Source organism: Ascoidea rubescens (genome assembly GCF_001661345.1).
Source record: "Ascoidea rubescens DSM 1968 unplaced genomic scaffold ASCRUscaffold_6, whole genome shotgun sequence".
Lineage (NCBI taxonomy): Eukaryota > Fungi > Ascomycota > Saccharomycetes > Ascoideales > Ascoideaceae > Ascoidea > Ascoidea rubescens.
Window position 1 is genome coordinate 913,786 of NW_017962918.1, and position 22,399 is coordinate 936,184.

The window sequence follows — 22,399 nt, forward strand, 5'->3', positions numbered from 1 at the left end:
AACTCCACGATGTCAGACCTCAGCACCTTGAACTTGGATTACAGATTTCCTCCCTTGAAACACGACCTTCTCCTCAGAGCTGCTCAGGGAGAGCCTGTCGAACGTCCCCCAGTGTGGATCATGCGCCAGGCTGGAAGATATCTCCCAGAGTACCACCAGGTCAAGGGCAACAGGAACTTCTTCGAGTGCTGCAGAGATGCTGAGATCGCCTCCACCATCACTATTCAACCTGTCAACCACTACGAGGGCCTTATTGATGCTGCTATCATCTTTAGTGACATCTTGGTGGTGCCGCAGGCCATGGGCATGAACGTGGTCATGATCGACGGCAAAGGCCCCCATTTCACTGATCCCTTGAGAAAGCCAGAGGACTTGCAAAAGCTCACCAAGAATGTCGACTTGATCCACTCCCTTGGCTGGGCCTTCAAGTCCATCAACTTGACCAGACACAAGCTCAATGGCAGAGTCCCTTTGTTAGGCTTTTCTGGTGGCCCCTGGACTCTTTTGGTTTACATGATAGAAGGTGGCGGCTCAAGGCTTTTCAGATTCGCCAAAGAGTGGATCTACAAATACCCCAAAGAGTCCCACCAGCTACTATCCAGAATCACTGACATCTTGATTGAATTTCTCGCTCTCCAGGTCAAAGCTGGCGCTCAGATGTTGCAGGTCTTTGAATCCTGGGCTGGTGAACTAGGTCCACACGAATTCAACGAATTCTCCTTACCTTACTTGAAGAGAATCACCCAGGAATTGCCCTCTCATTTGCAAAAACTTGGAATCAACCCTGCTGATATACCAGTCACCATTTTTGCTAAGAACAGTTGGTACGCTCTCAACGATTTGTGCAGCCTTGGTTTCAATTGCGTCTCCTTGGACTGGTCCTGGGACCCCCTAGAAGCTGTTAAACTCAACAACAATAGAGTTACTCTACAAGGCAACATCGATCCAGGTGTTATTTATGGAACAGACGAAATCATCTCCAAAAAAGTCGAAGCAATGATCAAAGGTTTTGGTGGTGGTAAAAAAAACTACATCATCAATTTTGGCCATGGAACTCATCCTTTTATGGATCCTGAAAAGATTCGTTTTTTTCTTCAAGAATGCCACAGAATAGGTAGTTTATAATTCTATTTGTCAATATTCCCTTTTGTAAATACTACACTAACCTACACTAAATATATCATCTGATAAATACTTTAAACAGGAATCGATAATTGATTCCTCTCAATAATACTGATGAGATCAAACCTTATTTTGACGCGTAACCCTGCTTAATTTTATACTGCAATATATTGAAATATACTAACCTATACTAAACTATACTGAAATATAAACTCTCTTTATCTGATCATCAGAAAGAAAACAAAAAAACAACTTATCATTACTTAAAATGTCTCTGCCTATTAATGAAACTGAATATCAGCATCGAAATATACATGACAGCAGCGACAACGATGCCAGTTCCGATAACGAACCTGACATGAACTTCAATGTAAATCTAAACAATTTTCAACTACCTAAAACCTATCCAATAAATCACCAAATCTTGAAAAAATTAAACGATTTAAACACTTTTGATTCAAACGACTTAACCCTCCTAAATGACCTAAAGGATTCAATTTATAATTCCAATATTAGCCATCTAATTGACTCTCTAAATCAATCATATGCCAATAATTCCAATAATTCCAATAATACCAATAATACCAATAATACCAACCCTAATAATAATGAAAACAATGAAAACAATGAAAACAATGAAATCATTCAACAATCAATAGACAATATCAAAAAATCAATCCTAATAAATGGTTACACAAAAATCTTTCAAAATACTATTCAAACTACTAAAGGTTCCCTACTAAAATTATCTAAAGATTCTAAAAATGATGATAATAACGAAAAAATCTCAGACGTTTTTAATCAAAATCTAGAAATGGAATTCAACCAATTCTCCTTATTAAACTTATTAAAAAATGATAAACAGTTTTTAAAACTATCCTCATATAAATTTGTAATCAATAATCCTTTAGATCCTCTACCAAAATTTAATTCTAACTTTGATGATATTGATTTAAACCAAGATATAAGTGACATTGACATTGATATCAATATAGATTCAGATTCAGATTCAGATTCAGATTTAGATTCAGATTCACACTCACATTCTGATTTAAATTTAAATACCCTCAAATCTTTATACAATTCAAATCGCCAAAAGAATAATAATGATGACGAGGAAGAAGAAGAAGAGATTCTAGAATCCGGCGGAAAAATTGATTTATTATGCCCAATTTCAAGAAAATTATTTGAAGATCCACTTAAATCAACAATATGTGGCCACACCTTCTCAAAGAAACCATTATATGAATATTTGGATAGCCAAAGACATGAAAGACTAATTCCTTGCGTTGTCTCAGGATGTTCATCAAACATAAATAGAAACAACCTAATCGATGACATTTTAATGGACCTACGTGTGAAAAGTTACTCCAGAAATAAAAATATCAATAGATCAAATCAAAAAGATCAGTTAGTCATTATATAATCATCATATATATATATATATATCTATATAAACAGTAAGCTGCCTGTTTCATTATTTACAAACTATTCGGGAACCTGAAGACCAACTCTGTTGGCTGTCTTTTGCACTTTCTCTTCTTGTGACATGGTTATTCCGGGGTTATATCTCTCAATCAATTCCTCATAAACTCTTTGGTTTTTGAGAAATATTGAAATGTTGTAAATCAACTTGTGTGCTGAGCCTTCTGAAAATTTAAAGTCTTCCAAATACCCTGAAAATTCCCCCTTTTCTTGAGCTATGTTTACTCTTCGTTTTCTGCTTGTCATTCTCTCACTAATTTCCTTGTATCTATTTAATTCATTGTCGATTTCTTGTTTATTTTTTCCTTCTCTAATGAGCTGTATTTTCTTATATTTCACCATGGCGTCCAATTTTCTATCGGTTTCCTTGATGTGGGCTTTGGCTGTTGTTCGGTGCAGTTTGCTTAATTCTCTGTAGAGGTTTCTATAAGCACCAACAATCGATTTACCAATATTTGAAGACATTTTTGCTGAAGTAAGGATATGGAAGATAAACAATTTCTCACGTCTCAGGATGAGTGCAGGTTCAAGGAAATAAAATAACTAAATCTGCTCAATGTTGAGAAACGCAGGGTAACTTGGAATTTTCTTCTAACAAAGATTGGTCTTGTCTCTAATTGGTCGGCGAAACAGGGTTATATTAGTTACTGTTTATCTCCAATATCGCTGATATCCTCAGTATCTTAGTTGGTGTCCTTTTGAGTGTCTAAAAGATCGAGGTTGGTGCAGCTGAAACTAGTTCCAATTCTAAATTTCATACCAAAAGCACAGAATTGGCCATTCAGTTGCTCACTATTATTAACTGGCTCAAATTTAGAAGATATAACTGGAAATGGCTAAAATGAATAAAACATAGGGAATCGTTGATAATAATTCCAAAATTAATATCATTTATAAATAATTCAAACAATCAGAATCTCAAAATTTTAAAATTTTAAAATTTTAAAACGCATTATACGAGTTAATAGTAAATTATGTTCTTTTTAAACACTTTCAAAAGATTAATTTCTTTGAAGAAATTATTCTTTTTTCGATGAAGATCAGTTTTCAGAAAAGTAAAGGTATAAGATTTATCTTAAAAAATTAAAAATATAAATAAAATTACTAATTTATTTAATCAGATTCAAAATACACACACAAAAAAAATAGAATACTTAGTTTTGGTATACAATCTTAAAAATTGATAAAAACTGTATACTGCTCTTTTGATCAACCTTTAACTTTTTTTTCATCAAATTCAGTCAAATAAAAAGAACATAACCTCTCGGTTCTTAATTGAGGATTGCATAACATAAATAATAATCTCATTTTAATAACTGCAGCATCTCCAGCATTTTGAAGAGAATGATTTAAATTCAAACCAATGTTTTTCCTAATTGTATCTAAGGTAACTTCTTCTTTATATTGTTTTAATGTTGTTGTCAATTTCCATAAGGTTCCAATATCAACAAAATGAATTTCTGGAGAGAATTGAAAACCCATTTTTTTTCTTAAACCAACTAATTTATTTTGAATTTGATCACTACACATTAAGATATTGTTTTTGCCAATGAGTTGAACCATTTTTGAGAGCATCTGTTTAAGATCGTCCCTTGAAACTCTTATGGTGTCTCCATAATGAAAATTAATTTGTTCTTCTTTAGTTATGTTGTTTTGAACAATAAAATTGATATCTAAAGAATCTGATGGATCATTATTAATTGGATCCCAAATAGATAATCCAAAGTTAAAGGATCCATGAAACTTGATTTCATCATAAGCAAATGTTATGACGATTTTTTCTTTTTTATTGACCCAATTGATAATATTTTTTAGTTCATTAAAATTAAATAAAGGATTAGATAATCCAGGAAAAAATAGCTGATTTGATTTATAAAAATTTTCAGTAAAATTTGATCTTAAATCAATCAATTCTAAAGATTTTTTTAAAAATTGCTTGTTTTTATTTGAATTGGTTTTTAAGAAATTAAAATATTGATGATGATTGGGTTTCCAATTTACGCATCCACATTGGCTTGTTTTTTTTAAGTATTTTGAAAAGAAATTCATAAAATCAAAACAATTGACTAATTTTAGATAGCAAAGATCTTGATGTGATTGAGAAACAAGTGTAATAGCACGTAGTCTAGAAACCATTTTTTATTAGTTTAAATTTAGTTGTTTTCAGTTATGTTTATTAAAATTTTCAATTAGTTGTCAAAGGTAAGGAAGTAAAAAGAAAATCAAAACAAAAAAAAAACTATAGAAAATTCAAGGCAACTTATATTATTAAAGATTGAAAAAGAGTGAAAAGATTGATTAATAGTTTAATTTTTTTTTGCTTTAAAAAATACTAAAAAGAGAAAGAATAAAACACAATGTTGAAAAAAAAATTTGTTTTCAAACAAAAACAGACAAATAAACCAAAATATTAACCAAAAGCCAATTAAGGAAAATGAATTATTCAATTAATTAACAGAATTAAAGAAAAAACAGTAAAAGTTAAAGAGCGCATAAAAATAATATATTTGTTTATAAATTAGTCTTCATTTCTTAAATCATGATGAAGTTTTTTATATCTTTCTAATTCTCTATAAGTTCTTTCCAATTCTATTTTTAATTTATCATTAGAAGAGCCCAATTCAGCGACGGCTTGATCTGTTAATAATTTTTCTAAGGTCCACTTTTCAACGTTATTAGTTTCGTTTTCTTTTAATCTGCGAATATAATCAACAGCTCTTTTTAATATTTGAGCTTTATTAGTTTCAGGGGTGGGTAATAAGGAGGCCAATTCTCTAATACCAGCGTTGATATTTTCTCTTCTTCTTCTTTCAACTTCTTTGTGGTTTTCTCTTCTAATTCTTTGCCATTCATCACTACCAGTTAGAGGTTTTTCAGTTGTTGTAGTAAGAATACGGGAATTTTTTGGAATATCGTTTTGATTATTTTGATTATTGTAAGAATGTTGAGTTAAAGCATTTATTTGTCTCTCTCTTTGAGCATCATTTTCAGCTTGAGCATATACTTGTAATTGTTGAGAGTAAGAAATGTTATTTAAGTCGTTATATGAATTATTTACGTTATTCATATCATTGATGTTGTTTATATTATTCATGCTATTTATGTTATTGATATTATTCATGTTGTTGATTGAATTATTAAAATTATTGTTGATTTTATTTTGATGATCATAATGCAGATTATTTTGGTTATCTTGAGCAGCTTGAGCAGCTTGAGCAGCATGAACAGCAGCTGCAACGGAGTCTGAAGGATCAGTATAATTGGGTTGTTGGGATAATAATTCTGAATCGATATTGTTCATATCATCAGAGACTGGGGGATTTGGGTTTTGATTATTGTTTTCTTGATTATTATTATCGTCGTTATTCTTGTTTTGGTTGGATTGGTTGATGTTGTTATTATTGTTTTCATTAATATTATTTTCTCCATTATCAGGATTATCAGGATTATTATTATTGTTATTGTTATTTTTATTATTATCATTATCATTATCATTATCATTATCATTATCATCTTTATCATTATCATCTTTATCATTATCATCTTTATCATTATCATCTTTATCATTTGTGTTTTGGTTATCCTTTTGGTTGATATTGTTGGAAGTAGGACTATTGTTTTCAGTCAATTCCTGGGAAGTATTGTGGCCATCATTTGAGACACCATTATCAAGAGTCCCATCGACCTGATCAGCATTCTTCAGAGCAGATTCAGGCGAAGAGGTCGAGTCCTTCAATCTTTTTGCTGGGTTCTCGTCTGATAATTCAGCAGATTCTCTTTTCAACGACATGACTTGATTCTAGGAGACGCCAAAAAACAGTTAGTAATGGGCATTTTGGGCAAGAACAGAGGGCTTCTTCTGGAGCATCTAGAGCAGACACACCACTTGTTCTCTGGGACTGTTTCTTCGAACTGTGTCCACCTCTTATCTCTTCTACCTCTGCTTATCAGCTCATCTCGTTGGGAAGCGAAAACGTGAAAGTCAGCATTATCCACTCCACCACCTGACAGACACCAGACAGAACTGGAGCTGAGCAGACAGTAAAAGAAACGCGAGAAACAAGAGGCAGCAGAGGGGGAACATACCTGCAACGTAGCTGGTGATACTCTTCAGCGGTTTTCCTAGTGTTGGAAGCTTTTGAGACGTGTTTGGAAGAAGCAAAATCTCTTTCTGCTTTTTCTCTTTCTCCAGCAAAATTCTCACTAGGGGTTGCGCGCCATCCCAAGGGAGGCGGGCTGTAGCAGAACCACAGGATGCTAAATAGCAGAGAATGCAACACGTGAGCTTACAGTGCATAGTCCGCACGTTCTATTGGCCAAGCCACGCTGCTGACTAATTTAGACAAAACGCGTGACCGGTATTCTCTTCAGGCCACACCGCAAAAGCCCTAAAAAAGTCCAAAGAGGAAATCGCAAGGCAGATATAAAAGAATAAAAATTTGTAGAGGAGAGGTGAAAGGTGAAGCAACAGAGAAATGAACTGGTGTGAAGTTGAGGTGTTTTGTTGATTAAATGGTATGTAGACACTGCTGTTGGTTGTTTTTGTTTCTAGTGACATGAAATGATGAGAAAATTTTCATATTTAAACAGTTATCCCTGTCTTAAGATATTGTGTCGAGATTTTTTACTCTGAAATTTGTCAATAAGATGATTACATTCCTATCGTTACGTTTTCTATTTTATGCTGAATATCCATAACTAACGTTTTTATTTTTGTCTTAGTATTAATATATATTAATTACAAACGTTCTTTATATACAATTTTTTAATAAAAACTACTTTCGCTCTTTAAGATTTCCAATTTATTTATGCGCTATTGACATTTTCCAAACCCAAACACTTATCACCGAAAGAAATCCAATCGTTGTACCAAACACAACCATTGTCGTTAATAAATTTTCATCTCCACCTTTACTATTCCCATTATTGTCCAAAGGTGATTCCACCCCTGGTGTTGATAAATTTGGTCTTTGTGCTACTTCACATAGATGTAAAAACAACTCATTTAGTGAACTTGGCCAGCTACTGCTGACATGTAAGGAAACGTTATTTTTCAAACATAATATCTTTTTGATATATTGATCCGGCTGATACTCACATCTTTGTTGCTGTTTATCTAAATCTGCTTTTAACCCAACAAACACCATTGGGATACTGAAATTGAAATTATAATTTGAATTATTATCATTAGTATTATTATTGTTTTTAATAAGATTTCCGTCTCTATTATTATCGTTAATGTTCAAATTACCGTTATTATGAGCATTAAGGGTATTAAGATTATTTACACTGCTGATATTTGTAGTGGTAAATTTTCCATGAATATTATTGAGAAAATTCCCATTGAATCGAGTGTTATCGTTAATATTGCTATTGTTGTCACTAAAGTATTTTTTGACTAATTCAATTAAATATCTAAATGAATCTGGATCGGATGAATCATAACATAAACATAATATATCACATTGGTCCAATTTTTTCGAGTTTTCCAATATGGCTGGTTCCAATTCACCTAATTCTTCCAAAATTAAATAGCATTGTTTACCACCTCTCAATTCAACACTATTGACCACCATCCGAGGCGTTATCGTAGGTGAATATAGTTCACTGAAACTTCTGCCCAAAAATGCTTCCATTAACGATGTCTTGCCACATCCTGATGAACCTAATAAAAAACAATTAAAAACTGTTCTATCATTAATTGAAGCGCGGTATTTATTGTTATTCTTGTACCTAATCTTTCTTGGTTTTGTAATTTTCAAAGCTGCACTTGTTGATATTTTTTTATTTCGTAAGCTTGGGGTAACAATGTAGTATCCATTATTGTTGGTATTATCATTATCGTTGTCATAAAATCCACTGATGTTATCATTGTTATTTCTAAGATTATTATTGTTGCTATTAGTTAGTGTGCCGGCGTCTTCAAACCCTAAATAGCCCAAGTATTCTAATGTAGTTTTGTAGTCCAAAAAGGTTGTCATTGACCATTGAGCTAGCCATCCTTGTAATGTTACATTGCCCTTTTCATTTCGAACAGTTGTCATCGGAAAATTGAATTCTTGCCATAATTTTGGTATTCCCGGTGTTGGTTGAAATAAGTTGTTCAATTCGTTATCATTTAGTCCTCCATCGTTATCTTTGTCAAATAGCGTAAATAAATCAACAAAAAACCGATATCCAATGGGTGATAGTTCAACTGATGAATTCAATGGGATATCAATTTTAGGCACTAAATAGTTTCCATCTAATGATAATGAATTTGTATAGTGGAATGTTCTTAAAATGCCCCAAATGGTTTCATGCCTTCCTTTCTCTGCGTATAGCCTATTTAGCATTATAAATCCTTCCTCTGTTATATAGTTGTTAGAATTAATCTTATTGCTTTTATATGTGCTATTTATATTATTATTATTATTATTATTATTATTATTATTATTATTATTATTATTATTATTATTGATGTTACCTTTTTTTGCATTATTGTCATTATTTTCTTTGTTTAAAAGTTTCAAGCTTTCGTTTATTGAAAATTTAATGTTATTTAACTCATTTAAATCAATATTTTTATGAAAACATTTTTTCTGCAAGTGTAAAAATTCGTTATCATTCAAGTATCCATCTTGATCTTTATCACATAAAAAAAAGATTCTTTTCAAAGCCTTGATAGCCAATGGTTTCAAGTTCATTTCTTTCGGATCATACAATGGGGAAATCGGATGAGTTACTGCTCTTTGGCACAAATAAAAGGCCTGGTTAACATTATAGTTTTCCTTTGCACTGCATCTTATACACGACTCAATTTCTTTGAATTCTTTCAACAATGGGATGAATTCGTCGGTGATTATGCTGTCTTTGTTCTCTTTGCTGTCTTTGCTGTCTTTGGCATCTTTCTTGTTTTCTTTTGGTTGCAAATCAGACTTATTGGCAGATAGCACGACTGGCAAGTTGACGCCCATGGATCGAAACATCTGCATCCAGTACAACGAAGTTCTCTCGTAGGTATAGTGGTCTGAATAAACGAGCCATATCACATCTGCCTTTCTGATCTCAGCCTGCAAACTCGTCAAATCCTGCGAAGAGGTGTCAATCAATAGCGTAGAATTGGGTGTGTATGGGGAGTAGGAAAAGTCCCTTGGAATGGAGATGGGAGGAAGCACATTGTCGATCTTGATCTTCAAGAAGGTGTCCTTCACCAACGACGTTATCAAACTGGACTTTCCCACGTTCTCATCTCCACAGATCACCACTCTGATTGTGTCCTCGCTCATCTGTCGGTTGGCCTTCGGCCAAAATCGCCACCAGCTCCAGCTCAGGAAGCACAAACACCCTCTTATCGCCGGAAGTTACCCGCTCTCACCGCCGAGGCACTTCAGCGCCTTCAAAGCTGTTCTTCTCCAGCAGCTCCTCCAGCAGCTCCTTCAGCCTTTGACGACGAGACATTGCGATAACTGAGAATGGTATGCCAATTGAGTCTGTGCTCAGCAATGCCAATGGCACTCTGCTGCCACTGCTTTTCTTCCTCTGTTTCTTCTACTAACTTTCTCGCCACCTTTGGCCTCTCCAGACTTCTATCGGAACAGGTTATGATTTATCAAATAGTGTGTTTTCTCCTGATGGAAGAAACTTCCAGGTCGAATACGCTGGCAAGGCTGTTGAAAACGCTGGCACTTCGGTGGGTATAAAGTGCAAAGATGGCGTTGTCTTTGCCTTTGAAAAAATAATAAGCTCGAAATTGCTAGTTCCTGGCAAAAACAAGAAGATTCTTTCAATAGACAAACATGTTGGCCTAATTGCTTCGGGCTTGATTCCTGATTCACGTCACTTGGCTAATAGAGCGAGACAAGAATCAAAAAATTACAGGTCCTTCTACAAATCTCCAATCCCAATTCCCTACTTGGTTGACAGAATTGGCAATTACGTTCAGGCACACACCTGTTACAATTCTGTCAGACCCTTTGGTATCATGTCAATTATAGGTGGTGTCGATGAGGATGGCCCTCATCTTTATATGATTGAACCATCTGGTGTTTACTGGGGTTATTTGGGCGCTGCTGCCGGCAAGGGCAGACAGATTGCAAAGTCTGAATTGGAAAAGTTGGATTTACCAAACATCTCTTGTAGAGATGCTCTCAAAGAGGCTGCAAGAATTATATATTTAGCTCATGAAGACCAAAAGGACAAAGAGTTCGAATTAGAAATGAGTTGGATCAGCTTAACTGAAACAAACGGCCGCCATCAATTCGTTCCAGAAGATTTATTAAAACAAGCAAAGCTTTTAGCTGAAGAAAGTGACGAGGAAGAAGAAGAAGATGAAGATGAAGAAATGCAAGAGAACTGAAATTGTTTTTTTTTTTTGAAAATCACATTCTAGACTTTTAATTAAATTAAATTAAATTAAATTAGATTAATAAATCAATATTTTCATTAATAACTTTCTTTTGATTTTTTGGTTGTTTTTTTCCATTTGGCATTTTTCTTGTTTATTTTTTAGATCGTATATTTGCTCTTAATTGAATTTTCAGGTTCCAATAGCTCCAGTATTATATTTTTCTATCTATTATTCTAATACACAAAACCCAATAACAATTTTGTGATTTTGTAATTTTATAAACCCCTTAACGAATTGATACCTGAAGCTTATACGTTCTCTTTACTACCTTCACTAAAGATAGAAAAAGAAAAAAAAATGTCATTAAAAAGTAATCTATAAAACTAAACAAAAAAAAAAAATGAGATTTGAGAAAGAAAAATTATGAAATTTTTAAAGGTTAAATGCTGAAAATTATTGAAAGCAAAATATTTTAAAATTTTGCCACTGAAAAACTAGTTCCATTTCCATTTTTGCAGATATCATTCAAATTTGATTTATTTTATACAATAAAAATAAATTTAAAAAAATCTATTTTGAGAAGGATTAACATTATTATTGGTGGGTAAAAAATTGTTTTGAAATGTATTTAGATCGATAGTCTGTTGACCTGTCGGGTTGCCCGTCATCTGTATCTGGTTTAACGATGGATTAAAAATATTATTATGAAAACCATTATGAAGGTTATTTTGATAGTTGGAGTTAGCAAAACTGTTCATTGACTGAATTCCAGTCATATTGCTTTGTAAAGTGTTTGTTACAAAACTAGAATTTGATACTTGATTATAACTATTTCCGTTTAAATTAATTACATTATTACTCAAATTATTGCTTAGATTAATATTAGCCAAATTGGGACTAGAAAAATTAAATCCTGGCAAATTCTGATTCATATTATTTCCTAATAAATTATTGTAAATATTTGTATTATTAGCATTATTCGAGACACTGTTTCCATTAATCGATTGCAAATTTGAATTTTGTTGATAGAACGAATTTTCTGTATTAGAAGTAGGAGGAGATTCAAAAATTTTAGGTGGAACTTTAGGAGGAATCCCATTAGAAGCTGCAAATAACAAATTGTTTCTTCTTGTAGGTGGGGGAGGTGGAGGAAAACTAGATAAAGACCCTCCGTTTGTTGTGAGATTCACACTTGAGTCTGAAAGGTTATGATTCAAATTAAGATTAAAATTTAAACCATTTGATTGAAGATCAGAATTAGAGACGACTTTTCTTAATGGCGGTTGAGGAACTGATAAAGTATTATTATTTTGAATATTTTGAATATTCTGTTGAATAAGTGAATTGGTGTTTTGAACTGGAGAAGAAGGAAATGTGGATGCCAATGGGGATGAAGCTCTTGGTATATTAGGATTGTTAAAACCTTGAAAAAAATTCATACCATTATTTAAACCGTTAGAAGGAGTTGAGTTTTCAATATTAATTGCTGGAATTGGAGATGAAGTGGAACGATTACGTCTCAGAGGCAATGGAGGAGGCGCCATTTTATTTGGAACCTGCGTTGTTATTGATAGTACTGGAGAGCTAGAATTTTGCGTTTGGAAAAAATTTGAGAAATCAGACAATGATTGCTGTGGTAATTGTACTTGGGTTTGAGGTTGTGGTTGGAAAATATTTGAAAAATCAGTTAAAGGTTGATTTTTCTGTTGCTGTTGTTGTTGCTGTTGTTGTTGCTGTTGTTCAATTTGAGGAATATGATCATTATTATGTTTTAACAAAGCATTTGCAGAACCAGTCATTGTTCTTTTCAACATTTTTGGCTCAGAATCATTCGAGTTTAAGGAAGGTTGAAGAGAATTAGAATTAACATTGTGTTTAAGAAAAGCATTAGCTGATCCAGTCATTGTTGGTTTAAGAAAAGCAGGCTGCATTTCTGGTTGAGGAGAGGAAGCAGGAGAGATATTGTTCGTTATCGAATCAAAAAAATTATTATAAGGTTTCAGTGGTAGTAAATTTTGAGGAATTGGTGCTGAGTTTCCATGAATTAAAGCACTTTCAACTTTGACATTTTGGAAGTGGGTAAAAGAGTCTTTCATATCTTTTAATTCTTCGGGTTGTTCTATTTGTAGTTGGGGAATTGGTTGTTGTTGATTGTTTTGATGTTTAGATTTAAGTCTTTCTAGTAATTCATTCATTGGTAGAGACATATCTAATTTGGATTCATCATTAAGAGGATCATAGCTTGTTTCCTCAGCAGTTGTTGTGCCCATTGTAGTGACCAAGTTTTGAGAGAAAGTGACTTTTTTCTTTTTCTTTCTTGGAGCTGAATTTGATGATGGTCTTTCACCGGTCATGATGAATTCAGCAAAACTGCTTATATCCAATTTTTGATTTTGAAAGATATTAACGTCTTTAGTGTTATTAGATTTTGCATTGTTTTGAGAATCTGAATTTGCCAAATCATCACTTTTTCTTTTATTTTTGCTTGTTGATAGGATTGAAGCAGGCTGTGGGATGTTCACCTGTTTTATGATAAATTCTCTAGTGATGGTGAAATCAGCGATTTTTAGAAAGATGGCATTATAAATAATGTGGGCAATTAATCTAATTGCAGCGAAAAATTCACCGATATTGATATTCCTAGTTAAATTTGAATTAAAAATTTTTAAAATCTGATTGTGATAGGTCCTGTTATTGAAATTGAAGTTTTTGAAAAATTCAAAGATGTCGTTGAAATTGATTAGTTTTGTATTTTTATGGATAATTATATTATTGTACCACCTTAAATAAGTCTTTGCTTCCAAGGGAGACAATTGGTCCATGGTTAGCGATAAGGGGATATTTTTGGTGTCACTTGCGGTTAGAGATAAGGAAGATATTGATGAAGTAATTTTATTGGTTGTAATAGTATTTGTAGTGGTTTCAATGGAGGTAGAATAAGGATTATTACTCTTTTTGCTGACAGTTCGATTGAAGCTAGAAATGGTGCTGGTATTGTTGTTGTAATTTGTCGTAGTATTAGTTGATAAGGACAAATTTGAAAAGTTGTTTGTTAGATTGTAGCCATTTTGAAAAGCCTTATTAATGTTGTTTGTGTTGTTTGTGTTGTTGACGTTGTTAGTTTGGTTAATGTTGTTGATGCTATTAGTGTTGTTAGTGTTGTTGATGCTGTTATTGTTGCTATTGATGTCGCTTATGAGATTAGCGTTGGCATTATCGTTATCATTGTTGGAGGAGTCGTAGGGTTTCAAGCCCGAAAAAGCCAACCAGTCAAATTCAGAGTCGTTCATTGTGCTTCATGAAAATAGTAGCAGATACAGCAGAAGAAGATAGTAGAAAGAACAGTCCAATGACAGAGAAAGAAGAGTGGAATAAGAACAAGTTGCTTCTGCTCTAGGTGGAACTTGTGAAGAGGCTCGCCGTTTAAAGTAAGAGTTGAGTTCGGATCACAAGACAGCTGAAACACTGGCGAAGAGGAATGAAGCGTTTCAGCAGCAGAACAACAGCAGCTGGAGAAGAGAACAGGAGGAGCTATCGCTGCGATGGCTGTGTTTGGGGCAGTTCTGTCAGCAATCTTGGGTCCAGGCAGAGCAACTCTAATGCGATAAGCAAGACTACGATAGCGATAGGGCCATGATAGGACCATGATAGGGAATATGAGTGCGAGAATGGTATTGATGAAAAGTATGCTGGGGAGTACTGTTCTCGACGAGACTAATTATACACGTACAACTAAAGTGAAAGAGATAAAAAAACAAGAGTGATATAAAATAATAACAGACAAAACAAATTATTATGAGCAGCAAAAAAAGATGAACCAATTGAAGCGAAAGAGAACTGAAAAAAAAGTTACATTCCCATTCCACCCATGCCAAATTGCTTCATCATCTGCTGCATTTGGGGATTCTTCATCATACCCATCACATCGGCAGGGTTGGGCATGCCTCCAGCTCCACCCATGCCCCCCATGGACTTCATCATTTCTTGCATGTTTGGCATGCCTCCAGCACCACCTCCAAACATCTTCATCATGTTGTTCATCATGCCTGGGTTACTTTGCATCTGCTGCATTGCCCTTTGGATGTTCTGTTGTGAGGGCATCATGCCTCTGTTACCTGCCATTGGGTTTCTGCCCTTTTGAGTATTCATCATGCTCATGTTTGTCTTTGCCATTCTAGCCATCATTCTTTGCTGGAATAATACCATTTCGACCTCTGTGACGGTGGTTCCTGAGCCTCTTGCAACCCGAATGATTCTTGAAGGTTCGTCAATGAAAATCTGTCCATCTGAGTCCAATTCCTGTTTCGTCATTGAATCCATTATGTATACCATCCTTTTTAATCTTTTAGAAGCTTCTTCTTCCCCAATTTGGTTCATCATATCACCCATCCCTGGAATCATATTAGCAATTTGAGCCAAGGGGCCCATTTTAAGAATATTAGTCATTTGCGTTTGGAAATCATTCAAAGTGAATTTTCCCTCTTGAAAGTTCTTTATTGTGTCCTTTTGATCTAAATTTAACGATTTAACATGTTCCATTAACCCTTGAATATCACCGATACCCAATAATTTCGAAATAAATTGTTTAGGGAAAAAAGTCTCAAAATCCTGGGTGTGTTCACCAGTACCGATAAATATTATCGGGGTCTTGGTAGCAGCAACAGCAGATATCGCACCACCACCTTTAGCTTCACCATCCATTTTCGTTAATATAATAGCACCGAAATTCGAGGATTCCTTGAAAGCCTGAGCTTGCTGTTGTGCAGATTGACCAATTGAACCATCCAAAACCATAACAGTTTGCTGAGGTTTGACTGCATCGCCGATTTCAACCATTTCCTTGAACAATTCCTTTTCTTGACGATGTCTACCAGAAGTATCAACAATTATAATTTCAAACTTTTGCTTTTTAAATTTTTCTACACCAATTCTTGCTACCTCAACAGGGTCGGTTTCAGTGTACGACCCAAAAAAGGGTATTCTGGCTTTGGTTGCATTTTGTTTTAATTGATCAAAAGCACCAGCTCTAAACGTATCGGCACAAACTAACCCCACCTTGAAATTTCTTTTCTGGTAGTATACAGCTAATTTGGTACAAGTGGTTGTCTTACCAGCACCCTGCAACCCAACAAACATTATCACATTTGCTTGATTCTTTTTTGGTTTATAAGGCTGGGCTTCGCAATCGACCAATGCACATAACTCATCAAAAACTGTTTTCTGGATCAATTTTTTCTTATTCAATCCGGGGGTCTTATCGTTTACTATTTTCTTTTTGATGGAGTCTCGCAATTTCAAGACCAACTTGATGTTCACATCACTTTCGAGCAACGCTCTGGATATCTCCTTCAACATGGTGTCGATGTCTGCCTCTTCAACACTCGTGGTGGAAGATGTGACTTGTGCCACAGCAGCATTGATTCTTCGTCCTAGATCAGCTAAAACCATTGTTCTCCTGCTGTTGTTCTTGCTGTTTCTGCTGTTTCTGCTGCTGCTTCTTCTGGAGAAAGTCTGAGGGCGATTTAAACAGCGTTTCCTTCCTTAGAAAAGCGCACGTGATCTGCAGAGACCGTCGCTGCGGGTGCTGCTTTTTTTCTTTCTTCTTCTGCTGCACAAACAGCAAAGAGATGGAAAGTAGCTCAAAGCCATGGACTCTACTGATATTTATGCCAACAACCCAGACGACGACTCCAACTTCAACAAAGACGACTTTGCCGAGTCGTTGAAGGCCTGCACTGTCATCAAAAGCGCCGGCGTCGCGTTATTCAGAAACAGCGATTTACCAGAATCACTAAACAAATTTATGAAATCGTTGAAATATTGCAATGAATTGATGCCAACAGATTCTTCTATATCGCCATTGTATACAGGTTTTCTCAATTTGAAGAAGTCTCTATTTCTCAATGTTTCGTTGATTTACTTGAAGCAAAATAAATATCACGAATCAATCAAGTACTGCAACTATCTCATCGAACTAAAAGAATCCTATCCAGATTTCGATCAAACAGTCTCTGAGAAAGATTTAACAAAATGTTACTATCGATTGGGTAAAAACTATTTGAATTTGAAGAAATATGATCAAAGTCTAAAATACCTACTCAAAGCAAATAATCTCGATCCAATTGACAAATTAATTAAATCAGATCTACAAAACTGTCAATCAATAATAACTCGCCAAAGGGAAAATGAAAAATCAAAATATTCAAAATTCTTCAACTAAATTTAACAATTCTTATATTTCGCACTAAAATTACTTTAAATATACTATATAGAGAATATTATACAATAAACATTTTATCTGGTCTTTTTCACTATTTTGTTTCACTATTTTGTTTCACTATTTTTTTTCCACTCGTTTTCTACTTATATTTCAGCAAATGCAACAGCTACTGCTTGGATATCATTGTGGCTAATACTGACTTGGAATCCCCTAATATCAGAATCAATAGCAGCATCAGCGGCATCTCCGTGTAATTGAACCTTTGGAGCACCAGTTTTGGCATCACGAATAATTTCAATGTCCTTCAATGGTGCACCGGCTCCAAGTGATACTGTATCTAATGCCTTGAAAACAGCTTCTTTAGCTGACCAAGTGCCCGCAAATGAGGATTGGGGTGAGGCAGTATTAGAACAATAAAGAATTTCACTTTCAGTAAAATTGCGTTCAATAAATGTTTCATTGTTAATATTAATTTCAGAAATTAACTCAACATCAACTCCAACATTTTTTTGTCCTTTTGTCATCAATGATAACATTTTTCCGGTCTTATCAGCTTCGTCATATAACAATGTCTTTTGAATAGCCTTTTCGCTGTATTTCAATTCCTTATCATTTAATTCAACTCTGACTAATGGATCCAAGTAAACTGGTTGTTCCAACGCATCATCAAATGGTGCGTGCTTCTTAGCAACAAACATCGAACTTCTGGTCAATGCTGTATGTAAGTAACGGTAGGTACGTTTTTGACGAGCAGCTCTTCTAACAGCATAATCATTATAAGTATTTTCGTCAATAGCACCAAAAATATAATCTGGATGGATAACAATAGCCTGAGCTCCCTTTTGTCCAAATCCAAATGAGGTGACTGAAACTGCTTTAATTCCATCTGTCTTAAGAGTCTTGGATGGATACAAGATATGGTCGTATTGTTGTAAGACATTATCAACATTGTCTGCATTCCTATTGCCTGGAACAGTACCTGAATTCAAAATTTGAATGGCCCCATTAAGCATCCAGGCACCAGCTGCACCCTTTGGATGTCCAGTGAGGTATTTTTGAAAAACACCAATAACTGGATTACCTTTGGCACGTCCAAGATGTTTCAACATTCTATCAATAGTTTCGGATTCATTCTTATCGTTGGCTTTGGTTGATGTACCATGGAAGGATGCAACACCCAAATCATCAATGGTTAATCCAAAAGCTGCAAGACTTGCACGAAGTGGTGCAATTCTTTCATTCTTGAAAATATCAACTGTATAATATCTCTTAGCATTCTGAATTTCTTTACTAGCTTGAGTTTTAAGTTCTTGCACTCTCTCGTTAATAAACTCTTCCTTATTAAATATTTCTTCGGTATCTGCCATTGAAAGTGCTTCATCTTCAACATCTAAAAGATCTTCTTCTAACATTCTATTAATATTTCTAATTCTCTTTTCCAATTGACGTTTACGGAATTTAATGTCCAAGATTGGTGTTGGGTATTTGTATGATCCATGATGTTCTCTTGCAGTGGTTAAAATACCTTTACCTGGTGCAGGAACTGAACGACCAATCTTATCACTAGCAGTACTTGTCATACCAACAATTGCATAAATTGGAACACCCATTTCCAATGCAAGCTTAGCCGTCATAATAACTTGAATACCGGAACCTTGAGATTCCATGAAACCATTTCTTGATGTAGTTGCTGGTCTTGACATTTCAGTTGGTGGACGACCACTTTCTAATTCTTCAACAGCATCACTAGTAGCCTTCATATTGGCAAATTCAAATGATCCTTCTTCTTGGAGATCATCATAACCACCAACAATACAAACTTTAGCTTTTTTGTTTAAAATAACTTCACAACCAACTTCAACTGATTCAATAGCAGTAGCACAGGCACCGACTGGTGTAAGAATTGGACCAGATGATGAAACTAACAACATATTAACCCAAGCGGACATGGTATTAATAAATGACTCTTGAAGAATGTCATTTTGAACAGACATGTCTTTATATCTATCTTTGAACATTCCTCTAAGAGCATTGATACCACCCATACCAGAACCAGAACAAATACCAAATTCACTAACGTGAATATATTTGTAAAATTCATATGGATCACAAACACCTGAAGAAACCAAAGCTTCGATAGTAGCAACTAAATTGAATAAAGTAACTTGGTCAACTTGGTCAATGATATCGTCTGGAACACCATAACGTTTAGCGTCCCAACCAGTTGGTATTTGACCAGCAACTAAACGGTTGAAACGAATAGCTTTTGGAATAAATAATATAGCGCCCTTTTTAATGGCAACACTATATTCACCAGAATTGTTTTTAAAGATTTCACACTTATCTTTGTGCTCCTTTTTGTATGCTAAAGCAGTTTCTTCAGAAGTAACAAATGGTTCCATGTCATGTTCAACAACAACTTCTTGAAGTAATTGTTTGTGGCTTGGATCATAACCATTGAATAAATCAGGTTCAATCAAACGAATACCAGTATGTTCAATAATGTATTTACCATATTTAGTGTGAATGTCTTGATCTTCAATTGGAGCTCCAGATTTGGCATCAACCCAACCAGCATGTTTTTGAGTATTTTCATATCTAATTAAACCCATAATGTAGGCCAAATAAATAGTGGATTCAATACAAAAACCACCATTGGCTTCCATATCCCAACGAGTGGCAGATGAACCGAAAGGACTGACTTCAGCAAAACCTGTGACGACAATAACACTTTCCAAATCAATAAGGTTTTCAAGATCAGGAGCAAGTTTTTTAATATCTTTATAAGGTTTAAGGGTTGGGAAGTGATGTTGCATATTAGAACGAGGTTGTAATTCAACTTTATTGTAGTTTGAGTGGTCATCGTTTTCGCCAAATACAACTTTATGTTCAATTGATGATTCAACACTAACCGCCTTACGGATTTCACTAGTTCTTTGGTATTCAGCACGTAAGTTAGCAGTCAATTCTCTCAAATTGGTTAAGAATTGGAAACCACCATTAAGATCAGCTTTAACTGGTCCATCTTGAGCCAATTGAGTGACTTGTTCAGACAACAAACCTAATAAATTGAAAGCCATTTCCTGTTGAGAGAAAGTACGAACTCCATATTTCTCAATACCTTCAGCAACCATGTTATTACCAGACATAAGACCAGTTCCACGAGTCCATCCAATGACAGCACCAACAATAGTCAAGTATGAACCCCAGTCCTCACTGGCCCATTTGGCAAATAATGTTTCCAAAGAAATCTTAGATTCAGAATAAAGACCATCAGAACCAAATAAACCATGATTTGGAGATAATGGTAAAATAACTTCGGCAGGTCTTGTTCTAAAACCTCTTTTCTCTTTTTGAATCTTAACTTGACCCATAATTCTGTAAACATTAGTAAGCATAATTCTGTGAGCCAATTCAGATTTGGAGTTGACTTCAGTTGCTTGAATACCATTTTCTGGGATGGCAGCAAATGGAATAATAGCATCAAGATCCCAGCCTAATTCTGAGTAAATAAAGTTAATTAAAGAATCAACATCTTGAACTGAACCTTGGTTAAATGGAACAACAATAAGTTTAGAACCTTTTGAACCGTATTTGATATAAAGATTTTTATAAAAGTTAGTACTAGCACTGTTGAATCTAGATGTGGTGACAATAACTTTAGCACCACCTGTGATAAGACCCTTAACGATATCAGCACCAATTGAACCACGACCAGCACCTGTAACAAGAACGAATTTTTCTTTGAAGGTAATACCATTCATGGCAGCGTCTTCTAAGGTGTCTAAATAAGTTGCAGTTAATGAACGGTCGTAGAGCCATTCACCAGTAGGAGTCTTCTTTTGAATATGTAAGAACGGAATAGTTTCTGGTGGAATTAAACTAGAAACCGGTTGATTAATTTCAGTTTTGTCAGGCAATGAGGCAATTTCCGAAGTTTCATCATCTGAGGCATCATCATCACTATGAGCTGAAGCTAAAATAGAGGCAGCTGAGCGTTTAGTTTCAATTTCTTCCGAATGATCGTCAATGAAAGTGAGTAATTGAGAGTATAAGTCATTAACTTCTAGTTTTGTTTCTTTAGTTAATGAGGCTTGTTTGATTAGAGCTTTGTAAACTTTAACCAAATCTTCTTTAAGAGTGGGTTCTTTAATCTTTGTTAATTCACCACCTTGAGCAATGGTAGTAACATATTGAGATAAAGATCTAATGTTATCTCTTGGAACTTCAGCGTACTTGATATCACCCTTTTCAGTGATTGTTGTTTTAGGACCAGTTGGATAATCAACGTCTTTGAAAGCAGGATCCTTTTCAAGGACTTGTTTACAGTTCTCAATTAATTGAGTACCTAATTTATAGGCCAAAGAATATTTGAATTCATCATTATCTTCATCCTTTGAAAGGACACCGGCTTTTCTGATGTGGTATTGCATGAATGTTATTAATTCTTCCGAAGCTTTATTCATAACAGCAATACATTTTGATACGATTTCTCTGTCAACGTTTGACAATCTGCCAAAGATGATATCGTAGTACATTTGTAGGACATCTTGTCTTGCCCAATTCCAAAAGGAGTCGTAAACTCTGCATTTCTTTGAGCTAAAGATTGGTTTAATACCAGAAACAAAGGCATCACCTAATTCTGTGTTAAATAGATCGATTTCTGATTGTAGGGATTTATTAAGATTTTGTTCCTCAATGACTTTTTTGTCACCTTCTCTAAGGTCAATTTTGAGATATCTGGCAAGGATTTCCAAGTGTTGTCTTGCCATTGTCTTTTGATCTTTGGTGATTTCATCAAGAGCAGATGGGTCGAACATTGGCATACCACCAGCGGCACCACCAGCAGCACCGCCTTGAGATAAGTTAACACCAGCTACGGAGGCGTATTTTTGAGCGACAGAGTCTAGGAAGGAATTTGCTTCATCTTCAGAGGCCAAACGTTTTTCAGGTTGCATAGTCAAAGCAACTAATAAAGAGGCGTTTTGACGACCTTCCCCGAGACCCCATTTTTTTTGTAAGTAAGATTTAGCAGAGGTGGTTGTAAAGCCACCGGGCATCTTTGATGAAATGAATTTTGAGATTAAAGCGGTGGAAGTTTTACCCAATTCTCCGTTATAAGATTCTTGGAATGAATCAGCCAATTCTTGTAGAGGAGTATCTTCAGGTTTCTCGGGAGTTGAGCCAAATTCTTTACCCAAATCACCAAGAATTTCATTTTGAATGGTTGATTTACCGTTGAC

General features: G+C 34.8%; 11 protein-coding genes across 11 annotated transcripts in view; 4 read left to right on the forward strand and 7 right to left on the reverse strand.

Annotated features, from left to right (window-relative positions):
- Window positions 1–9: 9 nt before the first annotated feature.
- HEM12 (uroporphyrinogen decarboxylase HEM12) lies at window positions 10–1,125 on the forward strand (the record flags this gene model as incomplete). The annotated part of the gene is made up of 1 exon (XM_020189103.1): window positions 10–1,125. The coding sequence occupies one exon, from the start codon at window positions 10–12 to the stop codon at window positions 1,123–1,125; it is 1,116 nt and encodes a 371-aa protein (XP_020047561.1).
- A 133-nt stretch (window positions 1,126–1,258) lies between these two features.
- Window positions 1,259–2,579, forward strand: MMS21 (SUMO ligase MMS21). Its single transcript, XM_020189256.1, has one exon. It carries the CDS (start codon window positions 1,391–1,393, stop codon window positions 2,546–2,548), a length of 1,158 nt encoding a protein of 385 aa, XP_020047562.1. The 5' UTR covers window positions 1,259–1,390; the 3' UTR covers window positions 2,549–2,579.
- On the reverse strand, window positions 2,494–3,113 carry FMC1 (Fmc1p). Its single transcript, XM_020193282.1, has one exon. It carries the CDS (start codon window positions 3,070–3,072, stop codon window positions 2,611–2,613), a length of 462 nt encoding a protein of 153 aa, XP_020047563.1. The 5' UTR covers window positions 3,073–3,113; the 3' UTR covers window positions 2,494–2,610.
- Window positions 3,114–3,725: 612 nt separating this feature from the next.
- Window positions 3,726–4,743, reverse strand: ASCRUDRAFT_86226 (uncharacterized protein; the record flags this gene model as incomplete). The annotated part of the gene is made up of 1 exon (XM_020194919.1): window positions 3,726–4,743. One exon carries the CDS (start codon window positions 4,741–4,743, stop codon window positions 3,817–3,819), a length of 927 nt encoding a protein of 308 aa, XP_020047564.1. The 3' UTR covers window positions 3,726–3,816.
- Window positions 4,744–4,795: 52 nt separating this feature from the next.
- On the reverse strand, window positions 4,796–6,679 carry ASCRUDRAFT_75952 (basic helix-loop-helix domain-containing protein). Its single transcript, XM_020193283.1, has one exon. The coding sequence runs from the start codon at window positions 6,395–6,397 to the stop codon at window positions 5,126–5,128; it is 1,272 nt and encodes a 423-aa protein (XP_020047565.1). The 5' UTR covers window positions 6,398–6,679; the 3' UTR covers window positions 4,796–5,125.
- Window positions 6,680–7,409: 730 nt separating this feature from the next.
- Window positions 7,410–9,875, reverse strand: GEM1 (ERMES complex Ca(2+)-binding regulatory GTPase GEM1; the record flags this gene model as incomplete). Its single annotated transcript, XM_020191798.1, has 1 exon — window positions 7,410–9,875. One exon carries the CDS (start codon window positions 9,873–9,875, stop codon window positions 7,410–7,412), a length of 2,466 nt encoding a protein of 821 aa, XP_020047566.1.
- Window positions 9,869–11,235, forward strand: PRE10 (proteasome core particle subunit alpha 7). Its single transcript, XM_020193284.1, has 2 exons — window positions 9,869–10,064; window positions 10,172–11,235. The coding sequence occupies exons 1-2, from the start codon at window positions 10,062–10,064 to the stop codon at window positions 10,943–10,945; spliced, it is 777 nt and encodes a 258-aa protein (XP_020047567.1). The 5' UTR covers window positions 9,869–10,061; the 3' UTR covers window positions 10,946–11,235.
- On the reverse strand, window positions 11,093–14,505 carry ASCRUDRAFT_147895 (uncharacterized protein). Its single transcript, XM_020189257.1, has one exon. It carries the CDS (start codon window positions 14,224–14,226, stop codon window positions 11,497–11,499), a length of 2,730 nt encoding a protein of 909 aa, XP_020047568.1. The 5' UTR covers window positions 14,227–14,505; the 3' UTR covers window positions 11,093–11,496.
- Window positions 14,506–14,785: 280 nt separating this feature from the next.
- Window positions 14,786–16,384, reverse strand: SRP54 (RNA-binding signal recognition particle subunit SRP54; the record flags this gene model as incomplete). Its single annotated transcript, XM_020190561.1, has 1 exon — window positions 14,786–16,384. One exon carries the CDS (start codon window positions 16,382–16,384, stop codon window positions 14,786–14,788), a length of 1,599 nt encoding a protein of 532 aa, XP_020047569.1.
- A 199-nt stretch (window positions 16,385–16,583) lies between these two features.
- ASCRUDRAFT_8193 (tetratricopeptide repeat protein) lies at window positions 16,584–17,156 on the forward strand (the record flags this gene model as incomplete). Its single annotated transcript, XM_020194677.1, has 1 exon — window positions 16,584–17,156. One exon carries the CDS (start codon window positions 16,584–16,586, stop codon window positions 17,154–17,156), a length of 573 nt encoding a protein of 190 aa, XP_020047570.1.
- Window positions 17,157–17,299: 143 nt separating this feature from the next.
- The window catches only part of FAS2 (trifunctional fatty acid synthase subunit FAS2), a gene marked incomplete at both ends in the record, with an annotated part of 6,030 nt that continues 930 nt past the window's right edge, over window positions 17,300–22,399 (reverse strand). The window contains one exon of the mRNA XM_020190530.1: window positions 17,300–22,347. Within this exon, the coding sequence (XP_020047571.1) occupies window positions 17,300–22,347 (5,048 nt within the window). The remainder of the gene's footprint in view (window positions 22,348–22,399) is intronic.

What these genes read in the sequence shown, in the direction of transcription:
- ASCRUDRAFT_75952 (XM_020193283.1), bottom strand. Translation starts at nt 6,397, where the DNA reads ATGTCGTTGAAAAGAGAATCTGCTGAATTATCAGACGAGAACCCAGCA.
- ASCRUDRAFT_147895 (XM_020189257.1), bottom strand. Translation starts at nt 14,226, where the DNA reads ATGAACGACTCTGAATTTGACTGGTTGGCTTTTTCGGGCTTGAAACCC.
- FMC1 (XM_020193282.1), bottom strand. Translation starts at nt 3,072, where the DNA reads ATGTCTTCAAATATTGGTAAATCGATTGTTGGTGCTTATAGAAACCTC.
- MMS21 (XM_020189256.1), top strand. Translation starts at nt 1,391, where the DNA reads ATGTCTCTGCCTATTAATGAAACTGAATATCAGCATCGAAATATACAT.